This window comes from Bubalus bubalis, chromosome 14, assembly GCF_019923935.1.
Source record: "Bubalus bubalis isolate 160015118507 breed Murrah chromosome 14, NDDB_SH_1, whole genome shotgun sequence".
Classification (NCBI taxonomy): Eukaryota; Metazoa; Chordata; class Mammalia; order Artiodactyla; family Bovidae; genus Bubalus; species Bubalus bubalis.
This window is the reverse complement of record NC_059170.1, coordinates 18,097,631-18,117,901: the sequence shown is the minus strand read 5'-3', so window position 1 is coordinate 18,117,901 and position 20,271 is coordinate 18,097,631. Positions and strand designations below refer to the sequence as shown.

General features: G+C 52.9%; 1 protein-coding gene across 10 annotated transcripts in view; it reads left to right on the top strand.

The window, feature by feature from the left end:
- DLGAP4 (DLG associated protein 4) overlaps window positions 1-20,271 on the top strand; it is a 143,879-nt gene that overhangs the window by 49,690 nt on the left and 73,918 nt on the right. For 4 of the 10 annotated variants that reach the window (XM_025263509.3, XM_025263508.3, XM_025263512.3 and 1 more), the window contains exons 2-6: window positions 3,745-4,816; window positions 8,365-8,606; window positions 11,064-11,178; window positions 13,758-13,808; window positions 16,664-16,904. In XM_025263509.3, the coding sequence (XP_025119294.1) occupies window positions 3,818-4,816; window positions 8,365-8,606; window positions 11,064-11,178; window positions 13,758-13,808; window positions 16,664-16,904 (1,648 nt within the window). In that variant the 5' untranslated portion in view covers window positions 3,745-3,817. Of the gene's footprint in view, window positions 1-3,744; window positions 4,817-8,364; window positions 8,607-8,722; window positions 9,067-11,063; window positions 11,179-13,757; window positions 13,809-15,765; window positions 15,828-16,663; window positions 16,905-20,271 lie in introns of those variants that run through there. The other 6 variants (XM_025263510.3, XM_044927683.2, XM_044927679.2 and 3 more) reach the window with 6 other exon arrangements.

Sequence of the window (20,271 nt, the reverse complement as noted above, 5' to 3'; positions counted from 1 at the left end):
AAATGACCCGCAGTAAGAAGCGAAAGAAGTAGAACCCAGTTACACTCTGGCTTTGGGTCAGATTCCCCAGGAAGTAGACTCGGAAGCCTTCCTGGGAAGTCTCTTGGGAACATCTGTGACAGCCGAAAGGCACAGGATGGGCCAGTGTGAAGAGTTAGGTGGAGATGCAGTTACAACAAAAGCCTTGGCTAATCCCAGGGGAAGCTCTGGAGCTGGGATGGCCCATTTGTTCTGAATGGGGCAGGAAGGCCAGATCTTGGTTCTGTACACCCATCAGTGACTAGACACAGGCTGCCCCTGGGAGGAAGCATGACCTTCACTGAGGCATCGCCCTTTGGCGGAGAGCAAGTCCTAACAGGTACCCGGCCATGAACTGTCAACAGCCAGTGTCCTTGGCCGCTGGAGATGGCTGTGCCTCAGTTCTGAAGTGGGACTGAGGCTGGAGAAGCTGGTAGAAACTAGAGCATGCTGGGCCTTCTAGCCCTCCACTCTTCACTGAGGAATCTCCTTACCCTCTACTCCTTAGCTGGCGATCTAGCCCCAACACAGTCCTCTTCCTTTGCAGACCCTCTAGTGCAGGAGGACCAGTGGAGTTGTGAGTAAAGAGCCTTGGGTTCCAGGCTGGAGTGACCTTGACATGAGGCCTTATGCTGTCCCTTTCCCAGGCTGACACGCTTTGTCTCACAGTTGCTTTAGCTCCAGCATGCCATGTGGCTGGAGCGTAGGGTTAGCACTCTGCATAGACTAGCTCTCCTCAATGGCCTTGAACACCCAGCCAAGAGCCATGGGGATGGGACTTCCCTGGTGGTCCAGTGGTTAAGAATCCACCTTGCAATACAGGGGATGTGGTTTTGATCCCTGGTCGGGGAACTAAGATTCCACATGCCGTGGGGCTACTGAGCCCCAACTAGAAGGTCCGTGTGCCACAGTGTAAGATCCCCTGTAATACAGTGAAGATCCTGTGCACTGCAACTAAAACCTGACACAGCCAAGTCAATAAATAAATAAATTTAACAACAACAACAAAAATCTTTTTTAAAAAAATAAAAGAGCTTCGGGAACCACTGAAGTGGAAGGATACTACTGCTTTGGCATTTTAGAAGTATCATTCCAGTTGCAGTTTGCAGCCTGGATTGCAGGGGTCTTAGAGTGAATGTAGAGAGACCAGGGAGGAGGCTGGTATGATTTTCCAGGTGAGCGGTGGAAGTGACATAGACAGAGGATACAGAGAGGGGATGGCATCCAAAAATATAACTGAGGTGGAGTCCCTGGGACTATCACAGTTGGGGTTCCTCAGAAGCATGACCAAAATAAGGATTCAGGTGCAAGTACTTTATTGGGGAATAGGCGGCACAGTGTGGGAGCAGGGAGGTAAGGCAGGGAAGGGAGGTGGCCAATGAAGGGAGCGTTATCAAGCAAGTGACCGCCCAACTGGAGCTCACTGAGGACTGTAGAGCCCACTCCTCTGTAGTCCCAGCCAAGGGGGAAAGAGCCAGGGTATTTATACACCAACCACACAGTCGTAGCTGAGAGCTGCAGCCAGAAGGTGCGGTGGGGAGGGGGTTGTTAATTCTCCCGCAGTTCCTGCTAGCCACATGTGAGCAGAGCGCACTCCAGCTGCTAGAGAAAGCCCCCGCTCCCTCCAGCAGGGATGCAGGTGCTGACAGTTGGAAGTCAGCCTGTTGGGCATCACAGTGAGATACGGGTGGGGTATCCACAGCCACTGCCGTAGTGACCAATCGGACATGAGTTCAGTAACAGGCTCTTATTGAAAGACACAGAAACTCAACTCAGACTTAAGCAAAAAGGCTCTTAACGCTCATATCTAAGATGTCAGGCAAGATCTTGACAAAGAACTGCAGGTTGACACTCAGAGAGCAGCCTGAGGATGCCTCTTTCCCAAGAGTTCAGCCATAATCCCAGGGCTGACTCTCACTGGCTAACAAGGATCCTGTTTCTATCTCAGAGCCAATCAGTACTCGGGGATGCAGGGCTCTGATTGGCTAGGCCTGGGTCACGTGTCTACCCCTGCGGCTCTGGAATAAGGCTGATTCCACCTAGACCACAGGAAGGGAGTCTGAATCATTTTTTAGGCACAGTGGGAACTGTCATTAGGGGAAAGATGAGACAAGTCGGGAGAGAAGTGCTCGGGGCTGAGAGGACGAGTGTAGTGTGCACTTCTGGGGCAGGACTGCAGCTGTCTTCTGCTCCTGGTGACCAGCCCACTCCACCTCTGGTATTTGGAGGGAGTCAGACCCCTGCTGAGCCAGCGAGCAAGCGGACTGTGTTTGCAAACTCTTCTGCATTTTCAGTATCATCGGCCTTACTTGAGTGGGCACCAAGGACAGATTCCTACTCACACAGTTCTCCAGCTGGAGAGCCGAGGAGGCTGGCCCCTGAGCCCAAGGACACTGCAGCCCTGAGGAGCCCTTGCTCCTGGCCAAGAGGGATCCGGGGGTGGTTTTGTGCCCAGAGGGAGCTGCTGCTGGCTGGAGTGGAGGAGGATACTTGATTGTCTGCGACACTGATGGGGTGGCTGAAGTCTGAGTTACTTACTTCACTTTGGCTAGAATTGCTTCTCCCAGCCTCAGTTTCCCCATCTGTAAAATGGAGACAATGGTCCTCCACCTCATGTGGCTGCTGTAATGAAGATAAAGACGCAAATCAGCAGAGTTCCTCTCCAGGCTGGGGATAAAGGCTCTGACAAGTCACCTGGTAGAAGCAGAGATGCTTCCGGAAGTGCTGTTCAGTCACAGGGACCATCATTAAAATGCTCTGGACTTCAGAAGTGGGGTCCCTCAGGCTTCTAGAGGCAAGGAGAGGTTCTGGCAAAGAATGGGGAGAATTCCACCTGGTGGACTCTGCGCAAGTCTCAGGCTGAGGAAGGCTTGAGGCACCGTTGGTCATGAAAATAGCCAGGTCCAAGGATGGCAGGCCTGCTTCCAGGGCCAGCACAGATCTTCCCATGGTGGTCTACACTGCCAGTGGGACCAGCCCTAGGGATGAGGGGTGGCTGTTTGAGGGGCATATGGAGTGAGCTTGCATGTATGGGGCTCCTTGTGGTGAGGAACAGTCATGCGGCCATGGAATCTGGAGGAGACCCTGGTGGCTCAGTGCTAAAGAATGCCTGCAATGCAGGAGACCTGGGTTCGATCCCTGGGTAGGGAAGATCCCATGGAGAAGGGAGTGGCTACCCACTCCAGTATTCTTGCCTGGAGAATTCCATGAACAGAGGAGCCTGATGGGCTACAGTCCATGGGGTCACAAAGAGTCGGACACGAATGAGTGACTAACACACACAAGAAGTCTGAGTTTGAACCTGGGTTTCCAGTTTATTGTGAAAATATATTCATCAAGGTAGGAAAGTAGAACATATTTTAACAGTTTGCTAGCCTGAGCTGTCACTTTTATTTACATATATGGTGAGTGGGTCTCCATTTTACTCTTTTTTTTTTTAATGCTATCATTTGTATTTGGAATAAAAAAAATGATATGAATGAACTTTAAAAAATTCCTTGTGTTTCTGTATAAATTTTAGAATAAGCTTGTCAATGAAGAATATATATAAATTTTTTTTTTGGCTGTGCTGGGTTTTCATTGTCCATTTTACTCTTGATCTCAACGCACAATGCTAAGGGCAGGCCAGGAGTCTTCAGAAATCTTCCCAACCTTGAGATCTGTGGGGGGTCTGGGCTAGCCTTCTCCTCCAAATCCAGCTGATGCCTATCTGTCTTCTCTCCCCAGGTCAGCTGCTGCCCGGGAGAGGCAACCCGGGCGCCCCGCTAGGGCGACGGCCCCTGCCCTGAGGGCCGGGATCATGAAAGGCCTCGGTGACAGCCGCCCCCGCCACCTCTCCGACAGCCTGGACCCACCACACGAGCCCCTGTTTGCCGGCCCTGACCGCAACCCCTACCTGCTTTCACCCACAGAGGCCTTTGCCCGCGAGGCCCGCTTCCCTGGGCAGAATGCCCTGCCAGGGGACGGGCTCTTCCCACTCAACAACCAGCTGCCACCTCCGAGCAGCACCTTCCCCCGAATCCACTACAACTCCCACTTCGAGGTGCCAGAGGAGAGTCCCTTCCCCAGCCATGCCCAGGCCACCAAGATCAACCGGCTGCCTGCCAACCTGCTGGACCAGTTTGAGAAGCAGCTGCCCATCCATCGCGATGGCTTTAGCACGCTCCAGTTCCCCCGCGGGGAGGCCAAGGCCCGGGGCGAGAGTCCTGGCCGCATCCGCCACCTGGTCCATTCTGTCCAGCGGCTCTTCTTCACCAAGGCGCCCTCCCTGGAGGGCACGGCAGGCAAGGTCGGTGGCAATGGCGGCAAGAAAGGCATCCTGGAGGACGGCAAGGGCCGGAGGGCCAAGAGCAAGGAGCGGGCCAAGGCTGGGGAGCCCAAGCGGCGCAGCCGCTCCAACATCTCCGGCTGGTGGAGCTCCGATGACAACTTGGATGGTGAAGGTGGTGCCTTCCGCAGCAGCGGCCCGGCCTCGGGACTGATGACGCTCGGCCGCCAGGCGGAGCGCAGCCAGCCCCGCTATTTCATGCACGCCTACAACACCATCAGCGGGCACATGCTCAAAGCCGCCAAGAACACCACCACCGAGCTGACCGCCCCGCCACCCCCGCCCGCACCCCCTGCCACCTGCCCCAGCCTTGGGGTGGGCACCGACACCAACTATGTCAAGCGGGGTTCCTGGTCCACTCTGACCCTCAGTCACGCCCACGAGGTCTGCCAGAAGACCTCGGCCACCTTGGATAAGAGCCTGCTAAAGTCCAAATCCTGCCACCAGGGTCTCGCCTACCATTACCTGCAGGTGGGTCCCTGCCAAGGTCAGGGGTGGGGTGAAGAGTTGTGGGAAAGGCACCAATTTGAGACCCAGCTGTACCACAGGTTGACTTGGAAAGTTGTTTCACTCAGGCCTCTGTTTACTCACCTAGGAAGTGGGTGGCTGGTGGTATCTTGCTAATAAGAAGATTCTTTCCATTGGTCATGTGCTCAAGAGCCATTGATTAAGACCCTTCTGAGACCAGCCCTGAGTAGGGACTAAAACATATTCCCTGCCCCCCCTTAAAAAAAAAAAAAGATTTATTTATTTTTATTTTTGGCTGTGCTGGGTTCCTACTCTAGTTTCGGCGAGCAGGGGCTACTCTTCATTGTGGTGCATGGGCTTCTCATTGCGATGGTTTCCCTTGTTGCAGATCATGGGCTCTAGGCACACGGGCTTCAGTAGTTGTGGCATACAGGCTTTAGTTGCTCCATGGCATGTGGGATCTTTCTGCACCAGGGATGAAACCTTCGTCCCCTGCGTTGGCAGGTGGACTCCTAACCAGGAAACCACCAGGGAAGCCCATATAGCCCTGCTCTTGAGAAGAAAAATCTGAAAGCTGTGTAATCTATCCCCTCCTAGAACCAATTGCATGGCATTCTGGTGCCAACCTCCTACCTGGTACTGCCACCAGACTGGGTGCTCCTTGAGGACAGGGACCATATCTGGTGCCATTCTGTGTCCCCAAGACCCAAGACAGAGTCTGTCATAGAGGAAGTGGTCAAGAAACATGAGAGGAGAGAGGGGTAGATGAGCAGATAAGCACTTAAGTGAAGAGATCAAAAAATAAATAAGACCTATTCCCGATTACGGAGAAGGCAATGGCACCCCACTCCAGTACTTTTGCCTAGAAAATCCCATGGACGGAGGAGCCTGGTAGGCTGCAGTCCACGGGGTCGCTAGAGTCGGACACAACTAAGCGACTTCACTTTCACTTTTCACTTTCATGCATTGGAGAAGGAAATGGCAACCCACTCCAGTGTTCTTGCCTGGATAATCCCAGGGACGGGGAAGCCTGGTGGGCTGCCATCTATGGGGTTGCACAGAGTCGGACACGACTGAAGTGACTTAGCAGTAGCAGCAGTATTCCCGATTATCAGGATGCTAGGAGGAAAAAAGGGGCTTCCCAGGTGGCTCAGCGGTAAAGAATTCGCCTGCCAGCGCAGGAAATGCAGGAGATGTCGGTTCGATCTCTGGGTCAGGAGGATCCCTTGGAGGAGGAAATAGCAACCCATGGACAGAGGAGCCTGATGGGCTACAGTCCATAGGGTCACAAGAGTCAGACATGACTGAGCCACTGAGCATGCACACTGGAGAAAAACACACACGAACAGACAGTCCTGTCAGTGACAGCAGAATGTGATGAAGATGAGCAGGGAGCTGCAGGAGCCCAGAGGCCCTAAGTCCTTTTGGAGGACTAGCTTTTTTCTTTCAGACACTAGAGTTTATTGAGGCACTTATTATGCACCAAGGTCCCACTGCTGGAAAGTGGCAGAAGGCTCAGAAACATCTCTGCTGCCACACATGCACTGGCCTCTCAAGGGCAGGATGAGTGGCTGTGACCTGGGTAGCTCCCAGCGCCAGAGCCCAAGCTGTGGGTGAAAATGACAGGAAGTAGATTTCTGTTCACTAGATGGGAGGGGCTGCTTCAGTAGGTAGCGCGTGCCTCATCCCAGAGGGCAGGTCAGCACAGGCCTGGCCAGCCCTTGGGACCACATTAGATGCATTTTGAACCAGATGAACATCAAAGTCTGACAGATCCCTGCATTCTTGTCATTCTATATAAAATTCCAAAAACAGACTATGGAGGGGAAAGATTCTTTTTGTTTTTCCAAAGGAGGGAAATGAAATCTAGGCAGTATTTTATATATTTAAGGCTTTTGTGGCTCTCAATGTACCTTCCTTAGTTTAGAAATATAGGAGAGGGTGGTGTGCAACCTAGCTCCCTCTCAGATAATGTGGTTTAGTCTGATCATGTGAAAATGCTTCAGAAACACCATGAAAAAGTGACCCTGCGGGCGCTGGGGTAGTGCCAACTGTTTGCTCCACAGGAAGTAGGTGGGTAAGAGCTGGGGAAGCAACAGGTGTTGAGCAGGGGGTATATAAAGCCACCTCCCAAGGGATGGGTGAGGAAGAGAGGATGGACTAGCCAATGGTTTGGGGTGGAATGTACAGAACAGTCAGCCGGGGAGAAGGAGTTAATGAGAAGTCTGCAGGGGGGACCTGGGCTGGGAATCCCAGGCAGGGACCTTCCCTCAGCCAGGAATCAGCCACCAGCAATGCAGGGACCAAGAAGAATGTGGACTCTGCAGGCATGGTGATTTGGGGAGTGTGTGCATTTGTGGGTGTGGGCAAGAATCGGTGTGCTGTGTGCACTGAGAAACGTATGCCTGGGTGTCCACAGTGACGTATAGACCCAGTGAGAGTGTGCGCTCTGCATATGTTGAGGCAGGGACGCGGTGAGGTGGGGACAAGTTGAGGTGGGTCCGAGGCACACTGGTGGCTAGTGTGCACGTGAGAAGGCATGTAAGCTCTGTGTTCACATCATGCACTCACTGAGGGAGGGGCACACCTCGAAGTGGCTGGGGTGTGTCCTTGGGGAGACGGGAGTGGGGGTTATGCCTGCTCTCTGAGATGAGTGTATACGGCACGGTGTGTTCACCCTGTGCTGGGCTGAGGTACGGCCATACTCCATCACATGGTGACCATCCACTGTCGTGGATACATCGGTGGGTATCAGGTGAACAAGGGCGTAGACTGTGTGCTTCCTGGAGCGGCTGGTGGATCCTGGCCTCAGAAGGCAGGAGAGGTCCCCTCAGTTGGTTTGCCATTGTAATCACTGGGGTCAGGGCTCCCCTCACAGCTGCAACCTCTCTTGCCCTATCACAGCTCCCTTCCACTGATGGGGTCCCTGGGGTTCAGATGGGAACACTGAGCCCTTTTTCCAGCTCACCACATGGCTGCCCAACCCCGGAAAGCCCCTCTGCTCTTGGTACCTCAATTCACCCATCTATGGGGTGAGGAATGTTGGTTGACCCCAGAGACCTCACCCCTATCCTTCAGGTGAGGTCCTCTGGCTGGGGCCCTCTGACTTGTCCTCCCCCACCATCCTAAGGTCTGGGGACCTCTTTCAGGCCTGCGGCTCTCATCTGTGCAGTGAGATCATGAGCTATCCACTGAGTTGGTGGGGGAAGTGACAGGAAGGTAACGGTGCTTACACCGTAGCTGGGGTGGAAGCCATTGTGAACATTCTGTCTGGGCGGTTTTGCTGGGGCACCCAGCCTGGGATCCATGGAGAAATCTAAGGTCAGGGAAGGTCACATAGTGAAACTTCCCAGGATATCCTTCGACGGTAAGGCCGAATTCTCCAAGATGGGAGAGCGAGGGAGCTTTGCGGTCTTAGGGATGGGGGTTCTATCCCGCAGCTCTTTCCCCAGGTGATGAGTCCCATCCTGGGTGGCCGGTGGAGCTCTGGGGGTGTGCGCTGCCCACCCGCAACCCCCGAGCCACCTTCGCTGAAAGCGGTCTATCCCCAGGTGCCCGGCGGCGGCGGCGAGTGGACCACCTCGCTGTTGTCTCCGCGCGAGGCGGACGCCACGGCCGAGGGCCCCATCCCGTGCCGGCGAATGCGCAGCGGCAGCTACATCAAAGCCATGGGCGACGAGGACAGTGACGAGTCCGGCGGCAGCCCCAAGCCCTCCCCCAAGACGGCGGCGCGGCGCCAGAGCTACCTGAGGGCCACTCAGCAGTCGCTGGGAGAGCAGAGCAATCCCCGCAGGTGAGCGCACAGCCCGGGCCTCTGGAGTCGAGCCCACAGGCCAGCCCCGCCCCCGGGAGCCCCGCACCAGAAGCCCTGGCCACTCGGAGTTCGGCTCCCTAAAAGGACCACGCCCTTGAAGTGAGCCACGCCCCCAGGCTGTCCCCGCCTCCACTGGGCCCCGCCCACTTGCGAGCTAGCCTCTGGGAAAGCCTCTTTACCTGCTTGCAACCCCCGCTCCAAGCCTCGCCTTCCAGGTGAGCCCCTCACAGGTATGCCCAACCCCTGAGAACCTCGCCTTCCTCCTCTTCGGCCGCCGGCTGCCGGGAAAGCGCAGCCCCGCAGATGAATCCTGCCCTCCAGCTTCAGACTCAGGTACCCTAGGAGAACCCTCCTTCAGTTTAGCCCCCCTCCTGAGATCCTCCTCCTTAGGTTGGCCACTTCTCTTTGATGAATTGACTCCGGACAGCCCCGCCATTTGGTGAGCTACCCCACTACCCCTCTACCCCCCAGTTAAGTCCTGGCCACAGGTGAGCCTTATGCTCTGATAAAGCGTAAGGGGAGTCTCTCTAGAGAGACTGGCCCAGGTAAACCCTGCCCAGAGGAGCCACACCCCCAAGGTGGTTTCCACTCCCACAGCCCCAGGAACTTCTCCAGGGGACACTCTTCTGGCTAGAAGAGCCCTGCCCTTTGGAGGATTAGGGGGAATCCAGAAGTCAAAGGGAGTGATACGCAGCCTTCCCCTGTCCATTACCTCGCCTGGAATTCCCAGAATGGGGCCCAAACCTATTGTTTTAAGGCTTGGAAGAGTTAGTGAAAGTGTGAAAAATGAAATGCACTCACACAGAAAGCAACAATTAACATGTTAGAGAAGTGAGCTTTCACATGCAGAAGTCACAGTGGGGATTAGAACAGAAAAGAATGAGTAGAACACAGGTGAAAGTTGTAGGCGATTCAGAACCCACTGAGGAAGAGACAAAAGTCAGAAGCAGACAAAAGACTTGGAAGAGTTAAAGGAAACAAGGTTAGTCCTAGTTCTTCAGTTCCTGGGGGCAACAGCCAAGGCTTCACTGAGAAGGTAGGCTGGGAGGACTGCAGCCATGGGAAGAGAGCAGAGCAGGTGACAGGAGCAGGGAGTCTCCTTGGCGAGGACAGAAGGCAGGGAATGGCCTCCAGGTGGGAATTCAGGACACCATGGGCTGTTTCTAGGTCTCACCCTCTCTGAGCCTTTTTCCCTAGCTTTAAGGAAAGGGGGCTGAGCTGGATGATCTCTAAGATCCCTTCTAGTCCTGACCTCCTACAATTCTTGAATGATCTGTGGGCATGGAGGTGGGAGAGGTGGGCAGGACCAGGGTACAGGCCTTGAATGAGAGCAAATTGATAATAGTAGTACAGGCATACTTCAAACCACGGTAATACAGAGAATATCCCAATAAAGTGAGTCACATGAATTTTTTTGTTTCCCAGTGCATGTAAAAGCTATGTTTACATTCTAGTCTATTTGGTGTGCCATAGCATTATGTCTTTTAAAAGGTACATACCTTAATTTTAAAATGCTTTATTGCTGAAAAATGCTAAGCATCACCTGACAACTCAGGGTTGCCACAAACCTTCAATGTGTAAAAAAAAAAAAAAAAATTCTGCAGAGCACAGTAAGGGGAACTGCAATAAAAGGAGTATGCTGGTAGTAACAGTAATGGGGGCATCTGTTAGCACTTGCTGCTCTCTGGGCTCTCTGCCTGCCCCAGTGCCCTTTAACCTGCATCTCTGAAACCGCCCCACAGCCCCAGCAGACAGGCACGGTGACACCCCCACTTAGAGGTGAGGAAACTGAGACTTACGGGGTGACAGCTTACCCAAGATCACCCCGGGAGGAGCCTGGGTTCCAGTCTAAGTTGGTCTGTATCAAGGACTGAGCTGTTGGCAGCTTGGACCTTACTTTGAGAGCAGTGGTGCAGAGGAGGCCCGTGGTCAGGTAGTTGTGAGAAAGACTGAAGCACCAAGACTGGGGGGGGAAAGTGGTGAGTCTTCAGGAGCCTGGAGGAGGCTACCTGGACGTTGTGTCAAAACTGATGACCTTTGGGCAGCCTTGGCTGGAGGTCAAGGCTTGTGGGCCTTGACAGTCTCCTCTGTCCAGCCTCTGGAATTGCCCCATGCCTGCAGAGGAAGGCGCTGTAGAATTGAGCTGGTGTGGAGTGCCTCTGGTTTGAAACAGTCAAAAGCGAGCTTGTGCTGCCACCTCGTGACCGCAGCGGACATGACCGGTGAAGGCCGCCTGCACCCACGAGACTCACAAGGCCTCCAAAAGCTAGGAGCTCTCCCCTTGCTCACCACCCCTCATACTACCCAGGCTGGCAATGACTTCCATTTTCCCCTCTACCACTGGATAACCTTGGCTAGTTTTCCCGCCTCTGGGCCTCAGTTTCCCAGGCTGAACAAAGAGGAGACTGAGCCCCATCTGCTCCCCATCCTCCCCAGGAGTCTAGACCGCCTGGATTCCGTAGACATGCTGCTGCCCTCCAAGTGTCCGAGCTGGGAGGAGGAATACAACCCCGTCAGTGACAGCCTCAACGACTCCAGCTGCATCAGCCAGGTGAGGGCGGTGGGCAGCCAGAAGGCCGGTGGGCTGGAGAGAGCCCCGACTCCCACCCAGGAGAAGGACCAACATCCAGGTCCAGCCTCCGCTGAGTGGTCCCTGCATGTCTGCCCTGTGCTTCTGTTTAGTCTTTGTTCCCGAAGCTGTCTGTGCATGCCTCTTCCCCACTGACCGTCCAGTGCCTGGAGAGCAACCCCAGGGCCCGACACTGATGGCCTGAGCTGTGGGCACAGAGGGAGGGGTTGCACTACTGCTATCCACCCCGAAGCCCCGAGGACGTGGAACTGGAGACCTGGCTTTGAGTCCCAGTCTTGTCACTGACAGTGTAAACCCAGGTCAAATCCCCCGCCCCCCTTCCCGGAGCCTCAGTTGCCTGACTTATCACCAGAAGGTAATCTTTCCTATTTGAAAGGGTTGTGGCATCAGTGAGATAATAAACACAGTGTGCTCAGCACAGGGTAGCTACCTTGATGGTTCGTGCTGCCATCTTGCTGTATGACTTCTGGCAAGTTGCTTCTCCACTCTGGAGCCCCATGTCCCATCTGCTCGGTGGATAGCTGGGCTTCCAGGACCCGGCCAGTTCTGCCAGTAATAGTGGTAAGCACGCTGTGCTGTTAATCTCTCAACCATCAGCTCCTGGATCCCTCACCACCACCCCAGAGGATCCATATCCATATCCCCATTTCACAGATGAGGAAACTGAGGCCCAGATAGGTAGGATCACACAGGGAGGAGGAGGCGAAACTGGGCAGAGATGGACTATCAGGCCCAAACCTGGACCTCAGTCCCTACTGTGTTGTACACAGTACTTTACCATTTGCAAAGGGATAGCCAGGCAAGGCTCGAGGGCTCCCTCCACAGTGTGAATGGGGGGACGAGGCCCAGAGAGGGCAGACACCTGCCAGCGGTAGCACAGTGAGGCAGCAGAGACAGTCAGGTACAGACCCAGCTGCCTCTCTAGGCAGGAACAGGCCCCGGGTCCCGCTGTGTGCAGCCCCACTGCCCGGGCTAATGGACTGCTTAGAACTTTTGGACCCCAGATCCCCACCACACCATTATTCCTAGCCTGGCCAAACTCTCCCCAGCCCCCCACCCTCAGGACTGTCATTCCCAGACTCCAAGGAGACTGACCTCAGATGGGGGGTGAGGTAGAGCCCCCCAACCCCAGCCAGGGGACCCTCTGCCCCTCCCATCCTCCAGGTCCCACCAAGTCTCACCTGAACAGTTGTGCTGGCCTCCATGCCTGTCACGTCCAACCTATTCACAGCGGCCAGAGGGAGCTAGCAAAAGGCAGAAGTCAGATCACGTCACCTGCTCCGCACCGTCCCATAGCTCCTGCCTACCCCCAGGAAAGCCAGACCCGCGAGGCCTGGCCTCCCTCTCAGACATGATCTCTGACATATTCTGTCACCGGCCCTGCTCCTGCCACACTGGCCTCCTTTTGCTGCTCACATCCCTCATTCCTGCCCCAGCCTCCCTGTGCTTGTTCCTCCCCAGGAGCACTCTTCTCTCAGATCTTTGCACAGCTGGTTCCTCTGTGTGATCCAGGTCTTGGCTCAAATGTCACCTCAGAGACCTGCAGTATCACTTCTCACCTCAGGGGTGCCCAGGGCCCTGTTCCCTTACCTTGCTTCATTGTCTCAACAGCACTTCACACTATCAGGAATTATATTTGTTTGCTTATTTATTTGGTGTCTGTCTCACCCTTAAGACTGGGAGCTCCCTGCAGACGGGGCCCTTGCTGTCTTGTCCCCAAGCAGGTGGCGCGGGGCATGAGGTGTGTGCTGGATGGACAGTGCCCTTCCCTGTCTCTCCCATCCTGTCTGTTCTCTCATCCCTCAGCTGTCTTGTCTGTGTCCCTCTGCTTTTCTCTCCTCTCATTCACATTTTTCTCTGATTCTCTCCAGTATGTCTCATCTCCATGTTTCTCTCTGGGTCTGTCTGTCTCACATGCACCCTCTCTATCCCCCGCCTGGCCTTGGCACTGGAAACACACTTTTGTCCTTTGGCCACACAAAAAGGTATATGGAATCAGCCAGGCTGGGGATGCCACCAGTCTCTCCCACTACCCCCTGCCCAGCCCCAGTTCTCTTCTGGTCTAGAGTGCTCTGAACCCCCAAACCCTCACTCCGTGAAGCTTGAGTGACCTGAGCCACATATGTGGCCTCAAAGTCAGAGATGTCCAATTCTGTCTGTATCTCTGAGCCTCAACTCCTTCCAGGAGAAGCTCCCCTCCCACCAGGCACTGGACTGGGTAAGCCCTGACCAGGGAAGAGAAGCCTCCAGGTTCTTCCCCTAATCTATAGATCCTGGGAGGCTACCTGCCCAGCTTACAGGCAGCAGACAGGACATCCATGGTCCCAGAAGCCAACCCAGGAGAAACATGTATAAACCCAGTCCCAGAAGGAGTGAGCCTCCTATCCCTGGAGGAAACCAAAACCTCCTAGTAACTGGGCCCCAGCCAGTCTGGGGAGGAGGTTAGACCAGCCCCAAGTTCTCTTGTAGCCGAGCCTGAAGACCCCTCCCCAGCCCCCAGCCTCGGTCTCCCCATAACCCTCCCCATCTCTTTCCTGCAGATTTTTGGACAGGCCTCCCTGATCCCCCAGTTGTTTGGCCACGAACAGCAGGTCAGTATGTTTGCCATTCTCTCGCTGCCCCATCCCAGAGTCCAGGGCTGGGCCTAGGCACCTCAGTGTCCTGGCCCCTAACCCGGACAGCTTGCAGGCAGAGCTAGCGCCAGGAAAACCTCCTCCAAGGAGGATGGAATTGGGGCTCATATTGGCACCTGGACCTTTCACTCCCTGGCCCTGTCACTTCACTTCTCTGTGCCTCAGTTTCCTCTTCTCAAAAATGGAAAAGAATGAGTTAGATTCTATGGATGAGGCAAGAATAGCCCCACGACATTAGGACAGCATTGTAATCAACTCTACTTTTTAAAAAAGAGTAACCCTAGGATAAGGGAAGGCATATCCTGAGAGATTCTAGCTCCCTCCTTGTCTTCTCCCCCAAAGCCTGGGAAAGGCCAGGCAAGACTGTTCTATTTGGACAGATCAGGGGCTGGGGACATTGGTCTCCATGTTCCAGACCCCAGATCCTCTGACTTATCTCTTTTCTTGGGTTCCATCAAGATTTTTAAGGATGTTAGGGTTCTGGAATGAATGCAGAGACTTTTCAAGTTTACCAAAGTTGGTGAAGATGATGCTGGTACTGGCACTGTCTGCCTGTCCTAAGGGTGCCCGGGGGTAGGATGCACACACATCCTACCCCCAGAAGTGGTCCTTTCCTCCCCCCTATGCCCCAGCCCCAAGGCCACATGCCCTACAGAGTAGAATTAGGACTGGCCCTACATCTCCTGATTCCAGCTGTGGATGCCTGATGCACCTCCCACCTTCATTTCAGAGTTCCTCTTGATTGCACTGATGCAGAGGGTCTTTGGGGCACCCACAGTGGGCCAGGTGATCTCTTCCTTCCTTCAACAGCCTCGTGATAAGGGTGTGATGTTTCACATATAAAACCTCCAGGGGAGGTTCCCTACACACAGTGTACCCATAGTGGTACACATACCAACAGCACTAACCAGCTGGCCTCTCCCCCAAGAGCTTGGGAGCATCTTAACCAACACTCACAAATCCTTGCAATCACCCCCACAGAGCTTCCTGTGATAACAGATACAGGTTATCAGGTATTTACTTTCCCCCCAACACTCTTCAAAGCATGCGATATGAATGATCTCATTTAATCTTGACCACCATCCTGTGAAATCTGGTCTCCAATTAGCCCCCATTTTATATATGGGGAAACTGAGGCACAGAGCAGTTCAGTGACTCGCCCACATTCATATTGTGAGAAAATGATGGACCTGGCAGTGAAACTCTGGCCGTCTAGCTCCAGAGCTGGGCCATTACTGTGCAATCCCAAAGCAAGACCTCATTGCCCTTGGCAATCACAAGGGTCTCTCAGTATACCTCCCTCAGGTTGCAATTTTGGAGGATAAACACCTATCTCTTTAACACCCCCTCCAGGTGAATTCTGGATATGTCACATGGCCTACATGTTAATTTATCAGTGCTGTCTGATAGAACCTGGTGATAATTAGAAATGTTCTATAATCCATGCTGTCCAATAAAGGTAGCATGAGCAAGTGCAACGTGGCTGGTGTAATTAGGGAACTGAAATTCTTAAAAATTATATTTAACTTGACCCTAGATAGCCACACATGGTTAATTGCTACCATATCAAACAGAGCAAGTTTAGCCCTTTCCAAACATATACTCTAAATTGGGTGATGATCCCTCTAGCCAATTTACCTGGTGCAGGACCTGATAAGTTCACAGGCATTCCACTCCATTTAGAGGAGGAAACACTGGTCTAAAGGATAGTGCTGGCCTGAGGTCACACAGCAGGTCCAGGGCAGAGCTGGCCCCAGGCCCAGCCTCATCTTTTCCTCCACATGGTGGAGGAAACTTTTGCCCCCGTGCCCTCTTGCCCCCCTGCCCTCTTGCCCAGGTGTCTCCCAAGACCCCTAACCAGTGTCCATCTTTGGCCAACTCACTCCTCAGCTCATACTTTGTGATCCCCAGGTACCAAGATGGCCTGAGACATGGGTCGGACAGACCCTTCCGGAACTCTTGGAGGGTATATGTATGGTGAGGCCCCTCTATGCTCACAACTCCAGCTGCAGATTTGTAGGATCTTGAATGGTTTTCTCTAGAGGGACACTTAGAAACCATCCAGATGAGGTTGAGCTAAAGGAGAGATGGCAAATAGCACATATACCACCATTATATACTGCCCGTGGCAGACATCACTAATCGATCCTCACTGCCACAACCCTCATTCCAGTATTATTTTCTCCCACCAGACTATTGCATCGCTTCGTCTCTGGCCTCTGCCTCCATTCCACACCCTCTATCCAACATCCATTCTATGTCCCAGGGCTAGATTAATCTTCCTTAAATACACATTTGGAGTATTGATTCTGCTACTTCCTCACTGGGTGCACCTGGCAAGTATCTTCCCCTCAGTTGCCTTCAGTTTCTTTGCTTATAAAAATGAAGGAATTGGACCATAAGATGGTAAATGTCTAGCACATCTAGTGCCACCTCCTGATTTCAACCATCAGAGCAGACATTACTAATTGAGTATAGCCTTCTTTCTGGTTGACTTCAGATGTGACCTCAAAATCTATTAGTTAATCAGTCTGAACACACAGGATATAACCTAGTTAACATCCTAGAAAGTATATTGAACAGTTTCTCCTCCATCTTAGAGATGGGAAAATTGAGGCCCAGAGAGGTGAGAGGGGCTGCCTATTTCTTAAGGGCTCCCTCTGCCCATCCCATGCCCTGAGTGAGATGGGAACAGGAAGGTGGGCTGAGTTGCAGCACCAGACTCCAGCTCTGCAGCTGAGCCCACCACCAAGCACCCCCATCCCTCCAGAATGGGTGGAGATGGCCCCTGATGCCTGCTTTTGCCTGGACAGGTCCGGGAGGCAGATCTGAGCGACCAGTACGAGGCGGCCTGCGAGTCGGCCTGCAGTGAAGCGGAGTCGACTGCGGCTGAGGCTCTAGACTTGCCGCTGCCCAGCTACTTCCGCTCCCGCAGCCACAGCTACTTGCGCGCCATCCAGGCGGGCTGCTCGCAGGAGGAGGACAGTGTTTCCCTGCAGTCCCTTTCCCCACCGCCCAGCACCGGCAGCCTCAGCAATAGTCGCACGCTTCCGAGTGAGTACCGAGGTGGGGGCGGGACTTGTTCGTTTGTTTTGCCAGGGGGCCCCTGGGACCGTGCCTGGTGGACTGCAGGTGGATAGGAATCCATAGTGGGCAAGCCAGGAGTGGAGGGGTGGTTAGGCAAAGCAGGAGCCCTTGGGGCTGAACTTCCCACCAATTGGTAAACTGGAGCTCAAACGGGGTGTGGGGGAGGGGGTCACAGAGAGAGATGTCAACACTGGGAGTGGGGTGAAGGGGTCTAGCTTGTGAGGTACTTGGTGGCCCCTGGGTCTCTCAAACCCTGATTCAGAGCAGCCTCCTGCTGGCAGGCAGAGCTCACTGAAGCCCTACTTACCGGTTTGGATTAGTTCAGGTAGGCAAACCTGTGGGGAGAGTGGGACCCTGCAGGGAAGAGAATGGGATTTACATTGAGCCATCTCAAAGGGGTGAGTTTGCAGGTGTCTCTCATATTCACAATCAGGGACAACCTGTCCTTCCTGATACCTGTTCTGAGTTCTCTGACAATAACCCAGGGATGATCAGAGAAAAGGGGGACCCTCTCTCCCAGAGCAAGCCATGATATCAAGACCAAGAAAAATCATAGTACAGTTTCTAGCTTAGTAGACAGAACTTTGATCTCACTCTAGCCAGCAACTTTTCCTCCATGAGCTTCAGTTTCCCCATCTATAAATTGAAGCATAAGCCAGACCCCAGAGAGCTCTCCAGCAGATGAAGTAAGTCTGTGCCTGGGGAGGCTTAGGTGGGTGGGGCCTTGCACGTGGTAGAAGCTGACAAGTGTAGTTGTTATTACTGGTTCTCAGTCTTGACTCGGAGCCTCCTGACAATCAAAGGCATTTGGGGTTGGATTATTGTCGGAGAAGACACTTGCTTCAAGCGCTCAGTTGGTGTTTGATATGATCAAATGAGCCTGAATCTCAAGGAATTCTATACACAAGAAACCAGCTTATTGACTGGAATGAACTTGGCTGGGGACAGAGCAAGAAACCACTGTGTTTCACTATTGCCTTTCAAATCATGGGTGATATCTGGGCAGGTTCCTGAGCTTTTCCTATCCCTTTTAGACCTTAAGGAACAGTCTCATTTTCAGATATTGAGAGTCTGGCCTCATTTCAAAACGCCAGGCTCATCCACTTCAGACCCCATGCACCTGGTAGCTAGGGCTTGACTGGGCTGGAAAGCCCACAGTGGGGAGCTGGGCATGGTGGTCAGTGTCTCCTGGGTTCCTTGTTCACCAGTGGCCATTGCTGGTTTCTCCAGTGGGAGGGGAAAGTCGCTAGTGCAGGGGTTGTCTAGCATCAGGACTTTTCTATGGGACAGATGCCACTTGCGGCTCTTTCTCTTAGAAAGAGGGCCTGAAGGCCCTCAGGATGCCTTCTCTCCTGGCCTGGGCAGACCCCCTCCAGGCCACTGCTGCTTATTCCCCCTCAGCTTCTCCATGCAGTGGTCCCTCTCCTCCCCACTCAGCCTCTTTTTGCCAGGGGACCTGCCCCTGCCAGGCAGGCTTCTTGGACAGATTACTCTGAAGACAACTCCAGCCCTACTGTCTCCTCAGCTCGACTTAACCTATATGACAATGGGGCCTGTGCCTTGCAAAACTCTGAAAGTACAGGGTGGTCTGCTACACCCTTCCTTCTAGCTAACCCTGCCAGCCTCTCCATTTTAGGAGTCTCAAGCAGGCATTGGGGTTCACATTGTTTGGCCTCCAAAATCCAGGGAATCTCTCTGCCCGACTCTCCCAGGCACTCCATTCCAGTTCTCTAAGAGCCTTGGGTGGAAGGATCAGATTCTCCACATCACCAGGCCCAAGGGAAGTTCTCTCTCTTTTTTTTTTTTTGGCGGGGGTGGATGTGGGGGCACGCTGTGTGGCTTGCAGGATCTTAGTTCTCCAACCAGGGATCGAACCCATGCCCCCTGCAGTGGAAGCACAGAGTCTTACCCACTGGACCACCAGGGAAGTCCTGTAAGGGAAGTTCTCTAAGCAGAAGGTGAGCATGGGGAATCAAACAGCACCTCCAACGATTTTGTTCAAATAAACCCTCATCACCAATCTCCCCCTACCTCATTCACTCATGAATGGGCTGAGGTTGGGTGATGGGCTACATGACTCAGAACTGTTTGGAACCCTGTATTGGTCAACTATTGATACAACATTGCTGCATAACAACAACAAATGAGGTATAAAAAAAAGTAACGTTTATTTCTTTTGCACCTTTGTGGTCAGCTGGAATGTGCTCCACATGTTTCTCACCATTTTCCCGGGACCAAAGTGTCCTCCTGGGATCAGTGGCTTTCGCAGGCCATGTTCTTCTTGTGGTGCTGGCAGAAGCGGAGGACAGCAAGCCTAACTACACAGGCACATTTCAAGGTCCCTGCTTACATAATATCTACAAAAATCTTATTGGTTGAAGGGGGTCATATGACTAAGCTCAAGGACAAGGGGTGGAGAAATACCCTCCCACCTTTGTGTAAGAAACTGATTTATATGGTAAAGTGTGACGATTGAGGAAGGGGTGAAGAATCAGGGTCAGTAATTCAATCTACTGTGGTCCACTTTCTTGGCCACATTTATTCCTGTCCCTCTTACAGAAAATACCCTTATCCCAAAGATCCTGAAAAGTCTCATTCAACCATAACATCAGGATGTCATGGTACACCTGAAATTAACACTGAAAATCAACTATTCTTCAGTAATAAATAAATATATTTTTAAGGAAGAAAAAAGATCTCATGATCTGTGTCAAATCTGGATTTGGCTCCTCTTGATTGAGGAACCTAAAACCTAAAAAAGAAAAAAAAAGTATCTACCTCCCACCTCCCAAACACCTGCTCTACACACACACACACACACACACACACACACACACACACAGCATGCATTGGTTAAATAGGGACAGGATGACTTGCAGGTCACATTCTTGTTCAGAAGGAGGGGAAGGGGTTCAGAGACTTACTGATCCATGGCCATTGTGAAGTCCCTCTTGGCAAATGTTGGGCAAATACTCTGGGAGAAGGAATATCTCTTGATGAGGCCCAAGGTCTTGCTCCCTGGGGTTGATTCCCTAAGCCATGTTTTTCTAGAGCTCTCTGGAAGCCCTTCCTTTTCCATTAGCCTTTTTTGGCCTTGTCTAAAGGAAGCACTGGAGAATATAGGCCTTTGGGCAGTTGATGAACTGTTGTTGCCTGCTTCCTGCCTGAAGGAAGTTAGGCACCCAGATGTCTTTTTACACCTTGAATGGTCTCAGTCTCTTTAGCCTAAGCGATCATTGTTTTGGCCACACACCTCCCTCAAACACTTTATGGGTTTTCTGTGTATTGTATTCCACTTAACTTCCATGTTGCAAAAACTACACCATTAATTTTT